The sequence below is a fragment of the Salvelinus alpinus genome, chromosome 1 (genome assembly GCF_045679555.1).
Source record: "Salvelinus alpinus chromosome 1, SLU_Salpinus.1, whole genome shotgun sequence".
Taxonomy (NCBI): Eukaryota; Metazoa; Chordata; class Actinopteri; order Salmoniformes; family Salmonidae; genus Salvelinus; species Salvelinus alpinus.
In genome coordinates, this window is record NC_092086.1 from 97,435,806 (window position 1) to 97,460,872 (window position 25,067).

The 25,067-nt window shown below is 41.8% G+C and overlaps 2 protein-coding genes across 3 annotated transcripts in view; both read left to right on the forward strand.

Annotated features, from left to right (window-relative positions):
• The first annotated feature begins 11,385 nt into the window (after positions 1 to 11,385).
• LOC139535579 (eukaryotic peptide chain release factor subunit 1-like) lies at positions 11,386 to 19,418 on the forward strand. Its single transcript, XM_071335134.1, has 11 exons — positions 11,386 to 11,539; positions 11,887 to 11,995; positions 14,500 to 14,675; positions 14,885 to 15,024; positions 15,303 to 15,441; positions 15,528 to 15,718; positions 15,847 to 15,976; positions 16,122 to 16,304; positions 16,421 to 16,485; positions 16,717 to 16,864; positions 17,747 to 19,418. Exons 2-11 carry the CDS (start codon positions 11,910 to 11,912, stop codon positions 17,827 to 17,829), a joined length of 1,341 nt encoding a protein of 446 aa, XP_071191235.1. The 5' UTR covers positions 11,386 to 11,539; positions 11,887 to 11,909; the 3' UTR covers positions 17,830 to 19,418.
• Positions 19,419 to 22,053: 2,635 nt separating this feature from the next.
• Positions 22,054 to 25,067, forward strand: part of LOC139535568 (F-box and WD repeat domain-containing 11-B-like) — a 32,012-nt gene continuing 28,998 nt past the window's right edge. For both annotated transcript variants that reach the window (XM_071335102.1, XM_071335120.1), the window contains exon 1: positions 22,054 to 22,211. In XM_071335102.1, coding sequence (XP_071191203.1) covers positions 22,173 to 22,211 — 39 coding nt within the window. In that variant the 5' untranslated portion in view covers positions 22,054 to 22,172. The remainder of the gene's footprint in view (positions 22,212 to 25,067) is intronic.

Consider the following 25,067-nt stretch of genomic DNA (forward strand, 5'->3'; position numbering starts at 1 on the left):
TGTTGCTACAGATGCTGGTTCGAGTCCCGTGCCGGCCACGGCTGGGAGACCAATGAGGCGATGCACAATTCGCCCAGCGTAGTCCGAGTTAGGTGAGGGTTTGGCCGGCCGGGATGTCCTTGTCCCATCACGCTGTAGCGACTCCCGTGGCGGGCCAGGTGCATGCATGCTGACATGGTCAGCAGGTATATGGTGTTTCCTCCGACACAACATCTTTTTTTGTGGATGGGTATAATTTGTATGTATAAAATGTATAATACTAATATTTAAAATTACTAAATTGGGTAATTTTGTATACATTCATTTAAATTTGCATCGGGCCACTGTACTTGGGCTGATTCTGGGCAGTCATTGATTTTGATTCTGGGCCGAGTCCCGACACCCGATTCTGTCCCGATTCAATCAATTCCTGCCACCCGGAAGAGGGCCGCTTCTGGTCCAATTCCTCATTGCTAGCTGGGTTGTCTCCATTGACAGTCCATGTTAATTCATGGTGGTATTTTATGGCGCTAGGAAGACATTAGGTGACTTGAGAGGTATCAGTAGCTTCACGAGGCTTAATTCTGGCATTAATCACCCCCCACAGAATCCTACTAGAAAGGCTACATTTGTGTTCTAGAGGACTGGCATGAGCATGATACTGCCCATTTCTTCATGAACTTAGCCTATAAAAGGCCTATTTTGTTTCAATATAAAAGGTGATGTGTAGGAAATACAATATTTCAGTGATATTTCTGCTGTTTCCAGCCTTGTTAGATCCCTTGGTTTGATGCCCAGAAGCCTATGCCTAGGCTGATAAACCTATTATATGCCATGTTATAGCCCCTGGTATTACTAAAGACGTTGGTTATGTCATTATCCAAGCATGTGCATTATTCCAGAGAATGATTCACACAGGATTAATTTTTCCAAACTGCCCCCTGTAATTTTTTAAAAATTTAATGAACTTTTATGACGGAAGCCTGGAGGTTTTTACTAGGCTTGAAGATATATCAAAGTCATGTCAAAACTATAATAGGCGACACTGATAACTCGTGCTTGGCTGCCAAATGTATAGGTGTCCCCATAATATTTAAATGATGTGTGATCATAATCATTATTTTAGCGATCCATGGTAGACGTCATTCCCCTAATAACAATGCCCCCAATACTGTTGATTTGAGCTGCTGAACCGTATTTCCACTTGACATGCGTTTATATGGATGAGAAGGTGAATTTGACATTCCTAAAAAGTTTAGCCGCGATGCCCTGTTTTGCGATCTATTGCCAAGGACAGGCCTTGACCATCCGGTTCGGGGAGAGCTACCATCCGGTAGGTTTTCACTCCAATCCTAATCTAGCGCATCTGATTAAATAATTATTTGATGATAAACTGAATCAGGTTAGTTATCCTGGGGTTGGCGCGAAAACCTACAGGAAGGTAGCTCTCCACCCTGACCTAGGACATAAACAGTCAGTGTTTCATTAAATAAGCAGGGTTGGGTAGGTTACTTTCTAAATGTAATCCGTTAAATCAAATCAAATCAAATCAAATTTATTAGTCACATACACATGGTTAGCAGATGTTAATGCGAGTGTAGCGAAATGCTTGTGCTTCTAGTTCCGACAATGCAGTAATAACAACAAGTAATCTAACCTAACAATTCCGCAACTACTACCTTATACACGCAAGTGTAAAGGGATAAAGAATATGTACATAAAGATATATGAATGAGTGATGGTACAGACGGCATAGGCAAGGTGCAGTAGATGGTATAGAGTACGGTATATACCTATGAGATGAGTACTGTAGGGTATGTAAACATAAAGTGGCATAGTTTAAAGTGGCTAGTGGTCCATGTATTACATAAGATGGCAAGATGCAGTAGATGATATAGAGTACAGTATATACATATACATAAGAGATGTGTAATGTAGGGTATGTAAACATTATATTAGGTGGCATTGTTTAAAGTGGCTGGTGGTACATTTTTACATAATTTCCATCAATTCCCATTTTTAAGGTGGCTGGAGCTGAGTCAGTCTGTTGGCAGCGGCCGCTAAATGTTAGTGGTGGCTGTTTAATAACCTCTACTGCCTCAGAAACCCGGATCCGGGAGCACCCCCCACCCCCCACACACTGATTAGCATAGCTAGCATAGCTTCACAAGTAGATAGTAGCATCTAAATATCATTAAATCACAAGTCCAAGACACCAGATGAAAGATACAGATCTTGTGAATAAAGCCACCATTTCAGATTTTTAAAATGTTTTACAGGGAAGACAAAATATGTAAATCTATTAGCTAAACACGTTAGCAAAATACACCACTATTCTAACTCCATCAGTTTCTTACTCCTTCAGGTGCTATCACCAATTCGGCTCAACTAAGATATTGATAGCCACTAACCAAGAAAAAACCTCTTCAGATGACAGTCTGATAACATATTCATGGTATAGGATAGTTTTTGTTAGAAAAAAGTGCATATTTCAGGTAGAAATCACAGTTTACAATTGCACCGACCATCACAAATCGACTAGAATTACTAGATAGAGCAACGTGTATGACCAATTTACTCATCATAAAACATTTCATAAAAATAGACAAAGCATAGCAATGGAAAGACCCAGTTCTTGTGATTTCAGACCATATTTCAGATTTTCTAAGCGTTTTTCAGCGAAAACACAATAAATCGATAAGTTAGCATACCACATGTGCAAACGTTACCAGAGCATCGATTCCAGCCAAAGAGCGCTATAACGTAATCACCGCCAAAATATATTAATTTTTTCACTAACCTTCTCAGAATTCTTCCGATGACACTCCTGTAACATCATTTTACAACATACATATACAGTTTGTTCGAAAAGGTGCATATTTAGCCATACAAAACCGTGGTTATACAATGGAAATAGTCACAACTCAAGCCTCAAAATGAGGAACGTCAGCTTTCAGAGTGATCTAGTTTAATCGAAAGCTAATCATATACTTGACTAAAAAATACAGGGTTGACAGGAATCGAAAGACAAATTAGTTCTTAATGCAACCGCTGATTTACATTTTTAAAATTATCCTTACTTTTCAATACAGGGTTCGCCAAGTGAAGCTATACCAAACAAAATGGCGAAATATGCGTTTAAAATATTTCGACAGAACAGCGATTTATCATATTAAATATTGCTTACTTTGAGCTGATCTTCCATCAGATTCTTGGGCAATGTATCCTTTCTATGTTATAAACGTCTTTTGGTCGATAGATGTCCTCTGTCCTTCGAAATGTCCACCACCAACGACCGACACCCCGAAACGTTTCCAAAGCTAAAAAGTGCACGACAAATAAATTCCTCAGAATCGCACTAAACGGATATAAATTGCTATAAAACGGTTCAAATTAACTACATTATGATGTTTTTAACAACTATAACGACTGAAAACATGACCGGAGAACTATAACTAGTTACATAACGATTTGGAATGAGGCAGGTCCGAAGTCCATCTTGCTTGTGGCGCGCGGAGAGAGAGAGAGGTCATCCCACGTTTTGTGGTTTTATATGGGCTGGGATTGTGCAATAGACTCCATTCAAAACGTGATGACGTACAGACACCCAGAGGAAGACGTAGGCAGTGTCGGTTTCTTCATAGCATTCACTGTCGCCTTAAAAACAGACTCCAGATCAGGGGTAAAAATTTCTGGAATCTGACCCCTGTCATGAAAAGTGCTGTAGATATTGTTCTGTACCACTCAGAGACAAAATTCCAACTTCTATAGAAACTAGAAGGTGTTTTCTATCCAATAATAACAATAATATGCATATTGTACGATCAAGAATTTAGCACGAGGCAGTTTAATTTGGAGACCCAAATATGCTAATGCGGAACAGCACCCCCTATAGTTCCAAGAAGTTTAACAGTCTGATGGCCTTGAGATAGAAGCTGTTTTTCAGTCTCTCGGTCCCTGCTTGGATGCACCTGTACTGACCTCGCCTTCTGGATGATAGCGGGGTGAACAGGTAATGGCTTGGGTGGTTGTTGTCCTTGATGATCTTTATGGCCTTCCTGTGACATCGGGTGGTGTAGGTGTCCTGGAGGGCAGGTAGTTTGCCCCGGGTGATGCGTTCTGCCGACCTCACTACCCTCTGGAGAGCCTTACGGTTGTGTGCGGAGCAGTTGCCGTACCAGGCGGTGATACAGCCCGACAGGATGCTCTCGATTGTGCATCTGTAGAAGTTTGTGAGTGCTTTTGGTGACAAGCCGAATTTCTTCAGCCTCCTGAGGTTGAAGAGGCGCTGCTGCGCCTTCTTCACAACGCTGTCTGTGTGGGTGGACCAATTCAGTTTGTCCGTGATGTGTACACCGAGGAACTTAAAACTTTCCACCTTCTCCACTACTGACCCGTCGATGTGGATAGGGGGGAGCTCCCTCTGCTGTTTCCTGAAGTCCACAATCATCTCCTTTGTTTTGTTGACGTTGAGTGTGAGGTTATTTTCCTGACACCACACTCCGAGGGCCCTCACCTCCTCCCTGTAGGCCGTCTCGTCGTTGTTGGTAATCAAGCCTACCACTGTAGTGTCGTCCGCAAACTTGATGATTGAGTTGGAGGCGTGCATGGCCACGCAGTCGTGGGTGAACAGGGAGTACAGGAGAGGGCTCAGAACGCACCCTTGTGGGGCCCCAGTGTTGAGGATCAGCGGGGTGGAGATGTTGTTACCTACCCTCACCACCTGGGGGCGGCCCGTCAGGAAGTCCAGGACCCAGTTGCACAGGGCGGGGTCGAGGCCCAGGGTCTCGAGCTTGATGACGAGTTTGGAGGGTACTATGGTGTTAAATGCTGAGCTGTAGTCGATGAACAGCATTCTCACATAGGTATTCCTCTTGTCCAGATGGGTTAGGGCAGTGTGCAGTGTGGTTGCGATTGCGTCGTCTGTGGACCTATTGGGTCGGTAAGCAAATTGGAGTGGGTCTAGGGTGTCCGGTAGGGTGGAGGTGATATGGTCCTTGACTAGTCTCTCAAAGCACTTCATGATGACGGAAGTGAGTGCTACGGGGCGGTAGTCGTTTAGCTCAGTTACCTTAGCTTTCTTGGGAACAGGAACAATGGTGGCCCTCTTGAAGCATGTGGGAACAGCAGACTGGGCTAAGGATTGATTGAATATGTCCGTAAACACACCAGCCAGCTGGTCTGCGCATGCTCTGAGGACGCGGCTGGGAATGCCGTCTGGGCCTGCAGCCTTGCGAGGGTTAACACGTTTAAATGTTTTACTCACCTCGGCTGCAGTGAAGGAGAGCCCGCAGGTTTTGGTAGTGGGCCGTGTCAGTGGCACTGTATTATCCTCAAAGCGGGCAAAAAAGGTATTTAGCCTGTCTGGGAGCAAGACATCCTGATCCGCGACGGGGCTGCTTTTCTTTTTGTAATCCGTGATAGACTGTAGACCCTGCCACATACCCCTTGTGTCTGAGCTGTTGAATTGCGATTCAATTTTGTCTCTGTACTGGGACTTAGCCTGTTTGATAGCCTTGCGGAGAGAATAGCTACACTGTGTGTATTCGGTCATGTTTCCGGTCACCTTGCCCTGGTTAAAAGCAGTGGTTCGCGCTTTCAGTTTCACGCGAATGCTGCCGTTAATCCACGGTTTCTGGTTTGGGAATGTTTTAATCGTTGCTCTGGGTACGACATCGTCAATGCACTTCCTAATGAACTCGCTCACCGAATCTGCATATTCATCATTGTTGTTGTTGGACGCCGTGCGGAACATATTCCAATCCGCGTGATCAAAGCAGTCTTGAAGCGTGGATTCAGATTGGTCGGACCAGCGTTGAACAGACCTGAGCGCGGGAGCTTGTAGTTTTAATTTCTGTTTGTAGGCTGGAATCAACAAAATGGAGTCGTGGTCAGCTTTTCCGAAAGGAGGGCGGGGGAGGGCCTTATATGCGTCGCGGAAGTTAGTATAACAATGGTCCAGAGTTCTGCCAGCCCTGGTCGGACAATCGATGTGCTGATAGAATTTAGGGAGTTTTGTTTTTAGATTAGCCTTGTTAAAATCCCCAGCTACGATGAATGCAGCCTCAGGGTGTGTGGTTTCCAGTTTACAGAGAGTCAGATAGAGTTCGTTCAGGGCCATCGATGTGTCTGCTTGGGGGGGAATATATACGGCTGTGATTATGACCGAAGTGAATTCCCTTGGTAGATAATGCGGTCTACATTTGATTGTGAGGAGTTCTAGATCAGGTGAACAGAATGACTTTAGTTCCTGAGTGTTGTTATGATGGTCACACCACGTCTCGTTAATCATGAGGCATACCCCCCCGCCCCTCTTCTTACCAGAAAGATGTATGTTTCTGTCTGCGCGATGCGTGAAGAAACCAGCTGGCTGCACCGACTCCGTTAGCGTCTTTTCAGTTAGCCATGTTTCCGTGAAGCAGAGCACGTTGCAATCCCTGATGTCTCTCTCGAATGTTACCCGTGCTCGGATTTCATCGACCTTATTCTCAAGAGACTGGACATTGGCGAGTAGTATGCTAGGGAGTGGAGCGCGATGTGCTCGTCTCCGAAGCCTGACCAGGAGACCGCTACGTTTGCCCCTTTTTCGGCGTCGTGTAGCTTCGCCGGCTGGGATCAGGTCCATTGTATTGGGTGGAAGGCAAGACACTGGATCCGTTTCGGGAAAGTCATATTCCTGGTAGGAAGGGTGGTTAGTTGACGTTAATCGTATATTCAGTAGTTCCTCCCGGCTGTATGTAATGAAACTTAAGATCACCCGGGGTACCAATGTAAGAAATAACACATAGAAAAACAAAATACTGCATATTTTCCAAGGAACGCGAAGCGAGGCAGCCATCCTGTTCGGCGCCGGAAGTCAGGCGTTAGTTACTAGTTACCTGTCCAAAATTGAAATCAGTACTCAGAACTCAGTAACGTAATCTAATTGCATTCCATTACTTTTAGATTACTTTCCCCTTAATTAAGAGACATTAGAAGAAGACAAACATGTATGTTACCAATTGAACGACATCTATTGCAGGATAAATCAATGTTAAAGTTTACATAGCTGGCCATATATGGATGTTACATTTTACTTGATGGGTTGGTTATGTAGGCTTCTTCTAACCCATCGCTTTCTAATACATATATTATTAAATTATATCTGTACATTAAAAAACAAAAAGTCTATCAGAATTCCAGTCATTCCAATAAATGTTATACCCTTTGATTTTTAAGAATTGAACTTGGAAATATGGAAGTATAGATTAGCCAAATAGTTTTACCTGAGCATAACACAAAAACTAAGGACTTATTAGCCAGCCCTACTCTGTTGTTTATGATTTTGTTGTCATGGAGGACTGATTGGGCTCATTGATTCGAGTTGTTTTTTTCAGAGTTCCCAGTTGTCTTGAACTCACTGAAGTCTGAGATTTCACAGTTCCGAGTTTCCAGATATTTGAACGTGGCAGAAGTCATGCTGGATTGACAGCATGGCCAATGTTGAATGTTTATCCTTTTAAGCTTGGAAAAGAGACCCTTAAACCCAGATTTAAATCACACACCTACTCCACTGAATAGCAGGCTAGTGATTGATTTGCAATGAATGCTTGCAGTTAGCCACTGATTCCTTACAAAACACTCATTGTTGAATTTGATTTCCAACTTGTTGTGTAATGTTTTTGTCCAATGAGCACCGTTTGGTTTTATCTATAATTTCTCTTCATATGACAAGGGTTGAAAAGGATTTGCCAGTAGATTGTCGACTTGATTCATGATGATGACTGCTTGACTAGCTAAGTTTTGAAAGTATGATGTTGACATGATCAGTCCAATCAAAACTACAGTAGATATAACGTGATTCAACGTAGTTTTATCTGTGGCCAATGACCTTGAGCCTTCTTGGATGGGCACTTCTAATGTAACTCTATGGCAGCACCCAAGGGGCTTGAATTTAAGCTCTCCCGGTAGGTTTTGCGTTGACATAGTGTTCTGTCACTCATGGGGATACTGAGCCAATCAGTGCAACTAGAGATCATTAGCAACCCCTACGCTCTGTATTTTCCTCTGGCTGCCCCACCACCACAGAAAGAACTGAGATAGGCTGAAACACCTGTATTTTGGAGCTGCCTTAATCAAGAAAGCAAAATAGAGACCATGTTTGTATGCAGCTTTATTAAGTCAGTGATTTTATTTTTTACATTGTATGCAAACTGATGTGACACATATTAATGCAAAAATATCACGCAAAACAGGCAACAACAAAAAAATATAATAACATACAGTATCAGTCAAAAGTTTGGACACACCTACCCATTCCAGGGTTTTTCTTAATTTGTACTATTTTCTACATTTTGGAATAATAGTGAAGACATAAAAACTGTCAAATAACATACATGGAATCAAGTAGTAACCAAAAAAGTGTTAAACAAATCCAAATATATTTTATATTCTTCAAAGTAGCCACCCTTTGACTTGATGACAGCTTTGCACACTCTTAGCATTCTCTCAACCAGCTTCATGAGGTAGTCACCTGGAATGCATTTCAATTAACAGGTGTGCCTTGTTAAAAGTTAATTTGTGGAATTTCTTTCCATCTTTATGTGTTTCAGCCAATCAGTTGTGTTGTGACAAGGTAGGGGTGGCATACAGAAGATAGCCCTATTTGGTAAAATACCAAGTCCATATTATGGCAAGAACAGCTCAAATTAGCAAAGAGAAACAGTCATTACTTTAAGACAAGAAGGTCAGTCAATGCGGAAAATTTCTTTGACAGTTTCTTCAAGTGCAGTCCCAAAAACCATCAAACGCTATGATGAAACTGGCTGTCATGAGGACCACCACAGGAGAGTAAGACCCAGAGTTACCTCTGCTGCAGAGGATAAGTTCATTAGAGTTACCAGACTCAGAAATTGCAGGCCAAATAAATGCTTCACAGAGTTAGTAACAGACACATCTCAACATCAACTGTTCAGAGGAGACTGTGTAAATCAGGCCTTCATGGTCGAATTGCTGCAAAGAAACCACTATTAAAGGACACCGATAAGAATAAGATACTTGCTTGGGACAAGAAACACAAGCAATGGACATTAGACCGGTGGAAATCTGTCCTTTGGTCTGATGAGTCCAAATGTGAGATTTTTGGTTCCAGCCGCCGTGTCTTTGTGAAACACAGAGTAGATGAACGGATGATCTCCGGAAGTGTGGTTCCCACCGTGAAGCATGCAGGAGGAGGTGTGATGGTGTGGGGGTGCTTTTCTGGTGACACTGTCAGTGATTTATTTAGAATTCAAGGTACACTTAACTAGCATGGCAACGACACCATTCTGCAGCAATACGCCATCCCATCTGGTTTGCGCTTAGTGGGACTAACATTTGTTTTTCAACAGGACAATGACCCAACACACCTCCAGGCTGTGTAAGGGCTATTTGACCAAGAAGGAGTGATGGAGTGCTGCATCAGATGACCTGGCCTCCACAATCCCCTGACCTCAATCCAATTGAGATGGTTTGGGATGAGTTGGACCGCAGAGTGAAGGAAAAGCAGCCAACAAGTGCTCAGCATATGTGGGAACTCTTTCATGACTGTTGGAAAAGCATTCCAGGTGAAGCTGGTTGAGAGAATACTACAATGTAGAAAATAGTACAAATAAAGAAAAACCCTTGAATGATTAGGTGTGCCCAAACTTTTGACTGGTACTGTATATATAAATTGTTTTATTCAATGTTTTGCTAAATAGGTGGGGCTCAAAACAGGTGGGGCTCTGCCGCACCTGCCCTGAATGACTAGTTGCCACTGACTGTCGACAGTCTGAAAAAAAAGCTAATAAGAAATACACATTAACCTTGGCTAGGCTACTGTAGGGTCGTAAGTAACCACAGCCACAAAGTTATAAAATACGCCCATTTATTAAATGTAGCTTATTAAAATTGTACTTTAACCTAACCACACTACTAACCTTATGCCTAATCCTAACCTTAAATTGTTTTCATACATTTTGACGATATAGCCAATTTTGACTTCGTGGGTGTGCTATCTAATGGAAACCTGTGGCAAGGCTGATACCTTGGATCGCAGTTGTCTTAAAGGGGCAGCGTCCTATTATTCTCAAAATTACATACTTCAGAAACAAAGCTGAATGCAACTAATGCAATTTTTCAAAACATAGATGTATGGCTAAATTACATTAAACAGCTAATACATATCATAACCAAATATAGCCTATTAATAACTGCATATAGAGAGAAAGGATGCCAACGTAGAGCTTGACAGCTTGTAGTTCTAAAAAACGGAAATTAGTTACCTCTGGTTCGTTCAGAGGAAAGAATAGGTTTTGGCATTAACGCCGAAAGACAGGCTTAGGAGATCTTATACGTTTAATTCTATGAGATAATATCAGTCAGCAAATATGACCTTTAAGAAATGTAAATCTCAGTGGAGGCTGTTTAAAGGAGGATGGCTCATAATAATGGCTGGTAAGGTGCAAATCGAATGGCATCAAACACATAGAAACCATTTGTTTGATACCATTCCACTAATTCCACTCCATTTTCAGCCATTACAACGAGCCTGTCCTTCCCAATTAAGGTGCCCCCAACCTCCTGTGGTAAAGCCTTGTGTTTTATTTGATTACATAAATGCTTCAAAATTCACATAAGTGACCTTAGCTGATGAAGATGATCTCATAGATCAAAACGTATCAAATCTCCTAAGCTTGTGTTTACCACAGACCTTATTTTTAGGCTATTATCCAAAAACCCTACAAAAACTCCATTCATTTCCACATAGGCCTTGGCCAACAAGCCTTTGTGGATTTAGTATCTACAAAAAGACGCCATTACTATTGCTCTCTATAGGCCCTTCATGATCCCAATGCATTTAAAAACTACAACATGTCAAGTCTAGTAGAAATTGTGATTGGGACAGTGAGAAAAACAGTTAACATTGGACCCTGTCATAGCCTATGAATAGAACACAGAGTTTTACCTTACCAGGTCAAGAGAACAGGAAAAACTCCAGCCCCCTGAAAAGACGTATGAATTTTGCACAATCACTTTTGAACCTGTGGTGCCAACTCTGAGTCGGTTGCTTCAGCGTTACCACGCAAACGAGCGCATTGATTACTCTTCTTAACATTGGGTTTTAAACCTAAACCTGACCTCAACCCTAACTTTAACCACACTACGAACCTTATGCCTAACCCTAAACTTAAATTAAGCCCAAAAAGCACATTTTTGTTTTCATAAATCTTTACCATTTTGCCAATTTGACTTTGTGGTTGTGGTAGCTAGTGGAAACCATTGGTATTGGTACTTATTTTTTCTCTGCTCCACCCACCCACTGTTTAGCCCAATGAAAAATCTCCAAATCAACCGTAACTATGGCGTTTCCAGGAAGTGATCCCCAACCGGAATTATTCCAACCGCCTCCCCAACATGACATGAGGGCCCATCGCACCATGCGTACTAGCAAGAACAAACCGGCTTGAGTAGAGCTACTACTCAACAACGTCAGGGCTGACGACAACTACTAAATAGCTGTCATTTGAGAGATAAAGTGCAGACAGAACGGCGCTTTGGGGCAAGTACAGTTGCGTGTTTTTGAGTGGTCATTTTGGGGATTTGGTGTTTGGTCCATATGCATCATTATCTTTCTAATAACTTTGACATTATTCTGCAATACTTGAGCAGGTGGACTCTAGGGCCTGAGTAGGATTTTAAAGCCAGGACATTTTCCAACCGAGACAGACACATCACCCGGTTGCTGACTAGATCAATGTGACCAATATTATCGTCCTTGCAGTTGTGGAAATAGTTAGATTTTTTTTAAATGTTGCTATATTTGTCTTGAGCCTTACCACAAGTCGCCCGTGTTTACTCGTTATCGCAGTCCATCTTTTAATGCTGCTACTACTACTACCCTTCCAGGTCCAGAATAGACAACGGAAGAAATGGCGGACGACCCCAACGCAGCGGATAGGAACGTGGAGATATGGAAGATAAAGAAGTTGATCAAAAGTCTGGAAGCTGCTCGGGGGTACGTGTGGACATGACAAGTGCATGGGGTTGTCAGTGACTTGATTCGTCTCATTGAACCACTAAACAAGGGGCTAACTTAGTAGCTAACTAGCTACTACCTATGTAGAAGCTAGTACAAGGCCCATACAAATTAACGTTATCTAGCTAGCAAATGACGTTAATAGTTATAGTATTTAGTTCAACGCATAACTAGCTAGTTAGCTAACCAACTAGATAACTTGGCGTTGATCTACGTTACGTAACGTTAGCTAGCTTGCTATTAGTTGTGTAACTAGAATGACTTCTTTACCTTCAGCTACCAAGCTGGCAATGCGTACTAGGGGTATCTGACATTCACAGTTCGCTAGCTGATAATACAATCTGAATCTACACTTTTTTTGATTTTAACAATGTCATAGCTGATGGCCAACGCTATCTAGCTAGTCTTTACATTAAAACAATTAGTGACAGTGGGCAATTTTGCTGCTTTAAAGTAAAATGTGATGTAATTTCAGGCAGGTTTTTGCTGACCAAGTCTTTACCAGTCAGTGTCACATAAATAGCCCTTTATTAGCTGGCAATAGACCTGTCACCCAGCCAGAGTAGCTGACAATGTAGTTTAATTTAGAGCAAAGGGTCAAGCAATTCCTAAGCATAACTTTGACCTGCTTGACCCTGCATCCAACTCGGGAACTTCGCTTAGCCAAATTCCACACCTGACCTGTGCATGAGCACTCTTTCGCCCTGGGTGGTTATCTATATAGTCCAGTGGGTCAAATTGTTTAATGAACTCAGTCAGTGTACAGAATAATGTGACCTTCACCACCTTGACTAGGAACAGCAACAAGTTTGTATTGTCAACATGGTGGGCAAAACAAAAATGTGGAAGTATGAAGACTGGGAAGGTCACGCTCCCATTAGGCCTGTAGTAATGTCCTCATCTGAACCTGCCATAAGAACTCGCCTTAGAGCGGTCGGGTTTGATGCTATAGTTGAATAAAAAGGACATGCCTGGCTTGCTTGGAAAAACAGGATATATCTACATCTAGGGCAGGTTAAGCAAGTCATGACCTGTGGTTTCTGTATAGCCCAGTGGGTCAAGTTGTTTAATGAGTTTACTCAGTGCACAAACTACTGTGACCTTCACCCTCTTGACTAGGTACAGCAACAAGTTTGTAATGTCAACATGGTGGTCAAAACCCAAAAAACGTGGAAATACTACTTGGGCAAGGTCACACTCTCACTATAAAAACGTCCGTATCTTTTTACAATCAGGGCCAAGTCTTAATGCTGTGTATGTTTTTGTAGGTATGTGTTAGTGCTTTAATACAGTACTAACAAGTAATTGTTCAAATATCGGTCATGCAAAAAATCTCTGGTTGGTAATTAAGTCAGGCTGGACGCGCACACGCGTGCATGTCTGTACATACGCGTGCATGTCTGTACATACGCGTGCATGTCTGTACATACGCGTGCATGTCTGTACATACGCGTGCATGTCTGTACATACGCGTGCATGTCTGTACATACGCGTGGGAGATATGACGAGGAGGAAAATCGCTGCTGGGCTTAGATATGTTCCCTGCAAGCTTGATCTGATTGATGTTAATTATCTTGTGTTGAGTTCACCTTGTGTAGAACTACCTGATTTCAAAAGCATTTGCAGAAACCTAATATATTAAAACTGCTCACATTCTTGTGTTGAGAACATTTGTAAGGCTGTAAAAAAATATAAAAAAAATATGTAGATGCTAGCCATGGTGTGACCTTCACCTACTTTAGTAATTTCCTCAACTGAAAACCGGTCTTAAGAACTTGCAGTCCGTTTGATGCTATACTTGTATGAAAAGGACATGCTTTGCTAAACAGGACTCTACATGAAAGGCAGGTTAAGCAAGACAACCTGTGGTTCCTTTTTGAAAATATATTTATATATTGTTTTTGTGTGTACTTTTTTGTGAAATCCAATTGGTAGTTAGTCTTTTCCCATCGCTGCAACTCCCGAACAAACTCGGGAGAGGCGAAGGTAGAGAGCCATGCGTCCTCCGAAACACGACTCTGCCAAGCCGCACTGATTCTTGACTCCGTGCTCGCTTAACCCGGAAGCCAGCCACACCAATGTGTTCAAGGAAACACCGTACAACAGGCGACCGTGTCAGCATGCATGCTAGAGCTCGATGGGACAAGGACATCCCGGCCAGCCAAACCCTCCCCTAACCCGGACAGCGCTGGGCCAATTGTGCGCCGCCTCATGGGTCTACTGGTCGCGGCCGGCTGTAACACAGCCCGGGGTCGAACTCTAATCTGTAGTGACGCCTCAAGCACTACAAATCAGTGCGTTAGACCGCTGCGTCACTCGGGAGACCCATGTTCCCTGTTTATACAAAGTTGTAAAATGTAAATAAATAGCTTGCAGACATAATTTTGCCTGAGTTACTTTGCAGCTTATTTTACAACTCAAAGGAAGTGTTAGAATATGCCTTGTTTTTAAAAGTGGGTTTAATGCAATTGATCTCCTCTCAGGAATGGCACGAGTATGATATCCCTGATCATCCCGCCAAAGGACCAGATCTCCAGAGTGGCCAAGATGTTGGCTGATGAGTTTGGCACTGCATCCAACATTAAAAGCAGAGTCAACAGGCTCTCTGTGCTTGGAGCCATCACCTCTGTACAGCAGAGACTCAAACTCTACCATAAAGGTGTGTGAAGTCAGGTTGTAACTACTATCTCTCCTGTATGAAGTAATTTGGGGTGGTCCTGGCTGGGTTATGGCCATTTCTCCATTCATTCTAGTGGTCTAGAATACAAGCATTTCGCTACACCCGCAATAACATCTGCTAAACACGTGTATGTGACCAATACATTTGATTTCATCTCTGAGCTCCAACTTATTTTTTTTACCCTGCAGTGCCTCCCAATGGCTTGGTTGTGTACTGTGGCACCATTGTGACTGATGAGGGCAAAGAGAAAAAAGTCAATATCGACTTTGAGCCTTTTAAACCCATCAACACTTCTCTGTATCTCTGCGACAACAAGTTCCACACAGAGGTAAGGTTGTTCAACACCCCTCTGTCCATTATTTTCCCACCTCACTATATATTTCTCATTGGCCTATTTGACTGGGAAATACGGAGTATTGCATTGCACTATCGAAACAACACTTCTGACGGTATCAAGATTGTGTTGCTTGTTTTGGTGAAGAAACTTGGCTTTGTGTGTGTGTAGCGTGAAGTTAGGTATAGCCAAAACAGTCAAAATATTGACCACCTTTCTAATTAGATTTTTTTTTTTTATGATATTACATGCATCTTCCGTCTCTCTCCCAGGCTCTTACAGCATTGCTCTCAGATGACAGCAAGTTTGGTTTCATTGTGATTGATGGAAGTGGCGCCCTCTTCGGAACCCTACAGGGCAACACCAGGGAGGTGCTGCATAAGTTCACAGTGGACCTACCCAAGAAGCACGGTAAAAGCCCTACATTCACATACACTCATGAACACAATTACAGCCTGTCCCCACACAACCATGTATAACAAACAGTTTTCTTTCAGGCAGAGGAGGACAGTCTGCCTTGCGTTTTGCTCGTTTGAGGATGGAAAAGAGACATAACTATGTGCGGAAGGTGGCAGAGACGGCAGCCACGCTTTTTTTGTGCAACGACAAGGTCAATGTAGCAGGCATGGTCTTAGCTGGTTCAGCTGACTTCAAGACGGAGCTCAGCCAGTCAGACATGTTTGACCCGGTCAGTAAATCCAGACCCACCATTCCAGGTCTTTCTGGTGCCATTGTCAGCATTGCCATTGTAGCATTTATATGGCTGATATGTGATCTGTTTGTTGACTGATGAATGTCTGACTTGTGTCCATTCAGAGGCTTCAAGCAAAGATCCTGAAGCTGGTTGATATATCATATGGTGGGGAGAATGGGTTCAACCAGGCCATTGAACTGTCCGCAGAAGTGCTTACCAATGTCAAATTCATCCAGGAGAAGAAACTAATAGGTACTTGTATTCAATACAGCTGATCTGTTGTTAATTTGCATGAATGTCTACTCTGATATCTGTCATGAGTGCTTGAGTGTCTCTCTGGCATAGACATGATCCATCCTGTTGTCATATTGATAATATAGAGGACCTTTTCTCCCAGGACGATACTTTGATGAGATCAGCCAGGATACGGGGAAGTACTGCTTTGGGGTGGAAGACACACTGAAAGCCATGGAAATGGGTGCTGTTGAGATCCTGATTGTTTATGAGAACCTGGATACCATGAGATACATCCTACGTTGCCACGGAGCAGAGGGACTTGCTATGGCGGAGAAGGGTACCGGTATGTAAATGTGCTCGACACGCACTACAAAATGCATCCAGTTGAGGGATTCTTGTCTTAACATGTTTTTATTTCTTGCCCCTTTCTGTTCTGTTCAACCCCTTCTACTGATCCAGATGAGAAGACGTTGTATTTGACGCCAGAGCAGGAGAAAGACAAGTCTCACTTCACAGACAAAGAGGTCAGTGAGGAGTCATTCTCTTTCCATAACCAACACAAGTGTATGAAGGAATTTCTGTTGTGGTCCCAGATTTTCTAGAGGACCTTGTAAAATGTGATGTAAGCAAAATTGAAAAGAAATTACATCTACTTCCTGTGTTCGCATCCACCACTTTTACATGGAGAATTCTCATCACAAAAGGATCTCCAATTTTTCCTGTTCGACTTTTTGATTGTGGGTTTATTTCTACAGACTGGTCAGGACCATGAGCTGATCGAGAGCTTGCCATTACTTGAATGGTTTGCCAACAGCTATAAGAAGTTTGGAGCCTGTCTGGAGATTGTCACTGACAAGAGCCAAGAAGGATCCCAGTTTGTCAAAGGCTTTGGTGGAATTGGTGGTAAGGGTTTAAGTATACATTCATAACTAAATGCTTTTACTATTTTGGGTGGGTTTATTCTCGGTTCATGCAAATGAATAAAAATGTCAGTGTAGATTGGCAGTGTAATGCACCTCTGCAGAACAATTATACTGAACAAAAATATAAATGCAACAGTTTCAAAGATTTTACTGAGTTACAGTTCATATAAGGAAATCAGTCAATTTAAATGAATACATTAGGCCCTAATCATGGATTTCACATGACTGGTAATACAGATACCTTAGAAATGGGCCTCTCAAAATGCAATTGTTTTTGTTGTCTGTAGCTTATGCTTGCCCATACCATAACCCCACCATGGGGCACTCTGTTTACAATGTTGACATCAGCAAATCACTCGCCCACACGATACCATACACGTGGACTGCGGTTGTGAGGCCTGTTGGACGTACTGCCAAATTCTCTAAAACTACGGAGGTGGCTTATGGTAAAGAAATGAACATTCAATTCTCTGGCAACCGTTCCGGTGGACATTCCTGCATTCCGCATGACAATTGTACGCTCCCTCAACTTGAGACATCTGGCATTGTGTTGTGGAACAAAACTGCACATTTTAGTGGCCTTTTATTGTCCCTAGCACAAGGTGCATCTGTGTATTGATCATGCTGTTTAATCAGCTTCTTGATATGCCACACCTGTCAGGTGGCTGGATTATTTTGGCAAAGAAGAAATTATCACTAACAGGGGTGTAAACAAATTTGTGCACAACATTAGAGAGAAATAAGCTTTTTGTGCGTATAGATTTCTGGGATCTTTTATTTTAGCTCAATAAACAAGGGACTTTACATGTTTGTTTATTTTTATTGTAAGACTGACTATTCCTTTTTAATTTAATTTTTACAGGGATCTTGCGGTACAGGGTGGATTTCCAGGCCATAGAGTACCAAGGAGAAGACGATGAGTTATTTGATTTGGATGACTACTAGGTAGTTGAGACTGACGCGAGGGGGAAAAATTATTCATCAATTGGAAGGCTTTCCCTGATTTGACCGAGACTGGTGGAGGGAAAGCAAGTCGTCAGGAGAGAGACCTAGACCTTCAAACAAAAGAGATAGACGTGATACCGTATATCAATGGATCCCTGACTTGAAGCAGTGACTCCATCTCCTGTTTGGAGGGAGCTTATCTTGGTTTGTTTCTCTCCACTTAATGACGGATTCAAAGTGACTGACAGCAAGGCCATGCTCCTCCTGCCTGCTTGGCCTGCTTTAGGCCACACTGATAGAAACCTGTTTTTCTCATCACTCCCTACTTTCTTCTTACCAACTCAATTTCCTTATCTATCTTTTTGTCTTTTTTTACTGGTACTTGCTGCTGTTGTGTTTTATGAGATTCTGATTATTTAGTTTTCCTTTTTTAAATAAAATGTATGTAGTGGGCAGGGGAAAAAAATAATTCAATTGGAACTGCTTGACTTCCATATCCTGCCTCCTATCTTTAATTCAGTACCTGCTTTGTTTTGTCCCATTTTCCCCTCTGGTAATTGATCCACTGTTACAGGTGCTGTACTCTGAGCCTATACTGTTCTCTTGTACCTGTTTTCATTTCGAGGACCTGTGTCCTTTATTACTCATACAGACTTCCCAGAGCTGAGATTTAGAATTGTACAGCTACATCGTCTGTTTTTATATTGCCTTGTACACTACACACCCTCACCAATCTGTCTCATTCAGTATAATGAACCATGCCCTCAGTGCTGTGCACCATGCATACTTTCATGTTCCCCAGAGGCATCTGTGTCCAATGTTAACTGTGATTGATTGTCTGAATTGCACAGTGACAGAAACTGACCAATCTGAGAGCTAGTGTGGTTGTTGTCAGGCAGTGTTGTGTGTGTGGCTTGACTTCCAGGCATATTACTGGTATGAGTAATCCTCTAGTACTATCGACATAAATTGAAACCTGTCCAGTTTTATTATTTTGAGTATGATTGTACTGGATGTGAACTGTACTGGCTCTAATTGTCTGAGTTTTGTTGATTGGCTATCCTAATTTGAATGTGGATACTGCCAATACAAAAGTTGAGTGCAGCCCCTGAACACTGTGAGAGACACAGGAGCCCCCCTCCCCCCCCAAGAACATCTGAACACTGTCTCTCATCTTTCCCCTACTGTTGCATACTGTTGGGTTGGAAGACTCCTGCCTAGCTCTGTTTCTTCCTACCAAAAAAACTTAAGTCACAGAACATTTTGGTCAGAGGCACTGGATGTTTATTTGGGGGTCTTTGTGGCTTGCATGGTCTAAAAAAAGAAATTGTCAGCCTGAATGTGAGCTATATAAAAAGAGAAAAAAAAGCTTTAAGTACCTTGACTATTGTCTGAATCTGGCACGTAAGAATGGTGTGTTGTGATGGTTCTCCATAGTTCCTTTTGGGGCACAGTGAGCAGTTTTATCTAGTTATGAATGTGATGTCTACTTTGCAACATCAAGCCCATATTATGACATTTTCTAGATTTCATCTATTCATCTGTCACCATTTTGTATGAGATGTATTAAATGTCCTCATTGTTTGCAAGTCTGGTGTCAAGACTTTTGGTTGTCCCAGTGGATGTCCTATATTTTCAGAAAATTAAGATTGTGGGAGCTATTTCTGTATATTACCATTTTTTTTAACCTTTATTTTAGACAAGTCAGTTAAGAACAAATTCTTACAATGACTGCTTACCCTGGACAAACCCTAACCCAGATGACGCTGGGCCAATTGTCCGCTGCCTTATGCGACTCCCAATCATGGCCAGTTGTGATACAACCTGGAATCGAACCAGGGTCTATATTTTTTTCCCACCTTTATTTAACCAGGTAGGCCAGTTGAGAACAATTCTCGTTTACAACTGTGACCTGGCCAAGATAAAGCAAAGCAGTGCGACACAAATAACACAGTTACACATGGAATAAACAAACATACAGTCAATAACACTATATATACAGTGTGTGCAAATGAGGTAAGATAAGGGAGGTAAGGCAATAAATAGGCCATAGTGGAGAAATAATGACAATTTAGCAATTAAACACTGGAGTGATAGATGTGCAGAAGATGAATGTGCAAGTAGAGATAATGGGGTGCAAAGGAGCAAAAAAAAAACAGTATGGGGATGAGGTAGTTGGATTGGCTATTTACAGATGGGTTATGTACAGGTGCAGTGATCTGTGAGCTGCTCTGACAGCTGGTGCTTAAAGTTAGTGACGGAGATATGAGTCTCCAGCGTCAGTGATTTTTGCAATTCGTTCCAGGAGGAATTGGCTTTGGGGGTGACCAGTGACACCTACTGGAGCGTGTGCTACGGGTGGGTGCTGCTATGGTGACCAGTGAGCTGAGAGAAGGTGGGGCTTTACTTAGCAAAGACTTAGATGACCTGGAGCCAGTGGGTTTGGCGATGAATATGAAGCGAGGGCCAGCCAACGAGAGCATACAAGTCGCAGTGGTGGATAGTATATGGGGCTTTGGTGACAAAACGGATAGCACTGTGATAGACTGCATCCAATTTGCTGAGTAGAGTGTTGGATGCTATTTTGTAAATTACATCGCCGAAGTCAAGGATCGGTAGGATAGTTTTACGAGGGTATGTTTGGCAGCATGAGTGAAGGATGCTTTGGTGCGAAATAGGAAGTCGATTCTAGATTTAATTTTGGATTGGAGATGCTTAATGTTAGTCTGGAAGGAGAGTTTACAATCTAACCAGACACCTAGGTATTTGTAGTTGTCCACATTATTCTAAGTCAGAACTGTCCAGAGTAGTGATGCTGGTCGGGCGGGCAGGTGCGGGCAGCGATCGGTTAAAGAGCATGCATTACGTTTCTACTTGCATTTAGGAGCCGTTGGAGGCCACGGAATGAGTATTGTATGGCATTGAAGCTTGTCTGGAGGTTATTTAACACAGTGTCCAAAATAATGGCCAGAAGTATACAGAATGGTGTCGTCTGCGTAGAGGTGGATCAGAGAATCATCAGCAGCAAGAGCGACATCATTGATGTATACAGAGAAAAGAGTCGGCCCGAGAATTGAACCCTGTGGCACCTCCATAAAGAGACTGCCAGAGGTCCGGACAACAGGCCCTCCGATTTGACACACTGAACTCTATTTGAGAAGTAGTTGGTGAAGCAGGCGAGGTAGTCATTTGAGAAACCAAGGCTGTCGAGTCTGCCGATAAGAATGTGGTGATTGACAGAGTCGAAAGCCTTGGCCAGGTCGATGAATACAGCTGCACAGTATTGTCTCTTATCGATGGCGGTTATGATATCGTTTAGGACATTGAGCGTGGCTGAGGTGCACCCATGACCAGCTCGGAAACCAGATTGCATAGCGGAGAAGGTACGGTGGGATTCGAAATGGTCGGTGATCTGTTTGTTAACTTGGCTTTCGAAATCCTTAGAAAGGCAGGGTAGGATGGATATAGGTCTGTAACAGTTCGGGTATAGATTGTCTCCCCCTTTGAAGAGGGGGATGACCGCAGCAGTTTCCCCTTTGGGGATCTCAGATGATACGAAAGAGAGGTTGAACAGGCTAGTAATAAGGGTTGCAACAATTGTGGCGGATAATTTTAGAAAGAGAGGGTCCAGATTGTCTAGCCCGGCTGATTTGTAGGGGTCCAGATTTTGCAGCTCTTTCAGAACATTGGCCAAATTGAGTAGTGACACCGCTAGCCCTTTCTTGTGTTTACTTCAGGGGTGTGCTGTTTAATTCAGAGCTTATTCAGTACACACCAAGTAAATATTGCCTTTTGCATTGTTTTCAATAGAAATTGTTCAGTGTATTTGTACATCACTGATCTTTGAATAAAACACTATTCTCTTCACTGCTAAAAGGGAAATGTGTTATATTAATCAATGTCCAGCCCTTGCCAACATAATAATTGGTAAGTAGAATACATCATTATACTACTATAGCTATAAAGAGTTAAGCCAATTTGTATTTATTTAATGATCAATCATCTCCCCAATCCCAGGCGCTACTCTTTACATCCTGAAGGATTGTTGTAACTAGTCTTTTCGAAGTGGAAGTCATTTATAGATCACACAATCTGCGCAGCACCATGCTCAGGTAGACCCTCGAACAAGCACACAACATCTATGGCTTAGCAGCAGAAAAGAGCCAACCACGAAATAGCACATGACAACAACACCTTCATTATAATGTTTCGACCAACCAAGTGCATCTATGCTTGAGTGAACCCCTCCCCAATCCTGTCTTCTGTGACGTCATATCAGCTGCAGGCCGACGCAGGGCTGGGTTTCCATTTTTCGCAGCGAGTGAGTTTCGGGGAACAAGAATATGGAGCTGGAGATGGAGGACAAAACGTTGGAGCAGATGGTGAGTTTTGAATCGGATTACTCGCTGCCTCATATTTATGTGAACGTGTGTCGGAGGACGTAATATGGTAGTATCACCCGAGAGCGGTTTCGATCGAAAGGATTTGGAACCGACCGGAGGGTCGAGATGACAGACAAAATAGATGCTAACTAGCGTTAGCTAGTAGTTACCTAGGCTAGCGAGCAGAGGTAGGGCCCAATGTCCGTGATCTAACATTAACCAGTGGCTTATGATTAATTATTCTAGTTAACAGCATAATGTTTTTGGGAATGACTGGGAACCGAGTGATTATCATCCGAATGGTAATTTAAAGGTCGACATGACGAAGATTGAGTCGGCAAGTAATAATAGAGAGGGCCGTGAAGTGGCCCCGTCAGATGCTAGCTAGTTACAGTTAACCAGTTTAACTCGTTATTTAGGAAAGTAAACTAGGCGATTGGATCTCACGGAGTCTCCGCTGCGCCATTTGTCTGGCTCAAACAAGTTAACGTTAACCACAGCACAAGTTATCAGATCAAACCTAAAGTTAGGCTTCAGATTAATGTACCGGTTATTGAGCACCTAACTAACGATTTGTCTCGTTAGGTAAGATAGCTACTCAGAAATGTATTACTTGCTAATCTTAGCTTAAACAGACACTGTCCACCCGAGCACTGGAGTTCAGTATCTGGCATTGTGAATAAGTGGCATTTTAAAGCTGCGCAGAAGGAAGTAACGTTGGTTAACTACCAGTAAAGCGAACGTCAATTAACTAAGTCACTACTACGTTATGTTGAAGCAAACGGACGGAGTTACAGCTACATTTTACGAGTAGGTAGGTAGCAAGTCCGTATGACAATCTTATCAGGGAAAAATTAGCAAGGCTAACTGGGTTTGTTATTCAGAATGATACAAAGGGTTATTTGGATCGTGGATGTTGCTTGTGGGACAACTTCCGCCGCCATACCAGCCGACGACGTGGTATGTCCACTTTCCCGCAGGAAATTCATAATTTTCACCGGAAAAAAGCGTCTACACAATATTTTTTCCATACTACTATTTGGTTTGCAACAGTTGGGTTTGTCTCAACCTACCTGTTTATCACTACGACCTTTACATACGTGTTCTCTCCCACTGCAGTAGGCAAGCTAGCCCAAGAATGAAGGTGAAACTAATAATTCGAAGGGCCTGGACACCAGTATCTCAATACTATTTAGTATAGTGATACTATTTAGTATCGCTCCAACAAAGCGGATGTGGATTTAACTTCTTTAGGAAACAGCCCTATGTTGTAATCTAGGCTGCAGTCCATGCACTTAAAAGACACCCTATCCCCCCAGCCCTCAAATTAAGTGGAGACTTCTGATGACGTCTGACGAGTATACACTTGCAGAGGGAGGAAGGAATGATCAAAAAAATGTATTAACAAATATCAACAGATAAAATGAATACTCACATGCAAACAAGCATACATACAACATATTTACATTGCCAGGAATCATAAACAAACAAATCATATTCATTAATAATACAATAAGTTTTACTTGCCTTTTTGTTTTTCATTTTAGTTAAAGTAGTGCTTAGTAGTGCTTAGTAGTATTGTTTAAATGAATTTATATAGTGAAAAAAGTTAGGTTTTGAATTGGACCATTTGCATTTATGAATATGAAATTTACCTAATATTATTAGCAGTTCAGTTAAATATACTACATCTTTATCAATGTCAGAATTTCTGAAATAATCATATCAAAACCATTAACTTGTACAACCAGTCCTATTTAAAAATAAAAATTCTATGTCAATCCATAAAAATCTACAATGAATACAGGCAAAAAAACAAATGCAAAATTGTATCCTTCTCCATTCCACAGAAATCACATTTATAGTCAATATTCAGCTTGAATCTTTCCAAAACATGTTTCACAGGATAAATTCTATGTATCAATTTAAATGAAACTTCTTTTACCTTGTTACTGATACAATATTTGTTAGCAATTTTCCATGCTTTCCCCAATTGTATATCACCATAGATATTTGACCAAAATAATCTTGCTGAGGGAATTGTAGTATCACAAACAATATTCCTAATCTGTATATTACTACATTTATCTTTGATGTTAATATTGCCAATTCATTTATTTTTATGTAAATCTATGTTACTTACATCAACCACAGAGGAATTCAAAAATATACAACCCCCCCCTGGGAATCGCATCAAAAGCAATTGCATATTTTTTCAGGGGTTTTGGAATTTTAAACTTATCAAGAAATTCCCCATATGAGAGTGGATATTCATCCTCATTCAGTAACTGACCAACCAAAATAATTTTTTCTCAAACCAGTTATGGAAAAAAATACTTACTTTTAAATCGTATATCTCTGTTGTTTCATAGAAAGTATCTGTGAGGGAGAAAATTGTGTTTATCTGCTAACATCCAAGCTAAAATTGCCTGCTTATGGAATTTGGTCAATTTTACTGGGATTTTATCAACATCAAAATGACATTGAAGCAAAAATTCTAAGCCACCAACAGAGTCAAATAAATACTTAGGGAAGACATTCCAAATACTGTTCTGGTTCTTAATATACTTCAGAATCCAATTTATTTTAAAAGTATTATTTAGAGTATTGAAATCTAAAACCTCAAGACCTTGTTCTTGGGTATTAGTGATAATATCTTTCTGTAGATAGTGAGGTTTGTTCCTCCAAATAAAATTATAAAGAATCTTATCTAAGTCCTTTACAATTTTAGGGGATAATTCAAGTGATAACGAGACATAAACCGATCTGGATAACCCTTCAGCTTTAGACAATAAAAACCGACCGTATAACAAAACATTTCTCAGTAACCAGAGGTTCAATTTCTTTTTAGTTTTT

Coding starts and splice junctions, on each gene's coding strand:
- LOC139535579 (XM_071335134.1), top strand. CDS start 11,910: ATGGCGGACGACCCCAACGCAGCGGATAGGAACGTGGAGATATGGAAG. Junction 15,977..16,121: donor CCAGGAGAAGAAACTAATAG/GTACTTGTATTC, acceptor CTTTTCTCCCAG/GACGATACTTTGATGAGATC. Junction 16,486..16,716: donor CTCACTTCACAGACAAAGAG/GTCAGTGAGGAG, acceptor TTATTTCTACAG/ACTGGTCAGGACCATGAGCT.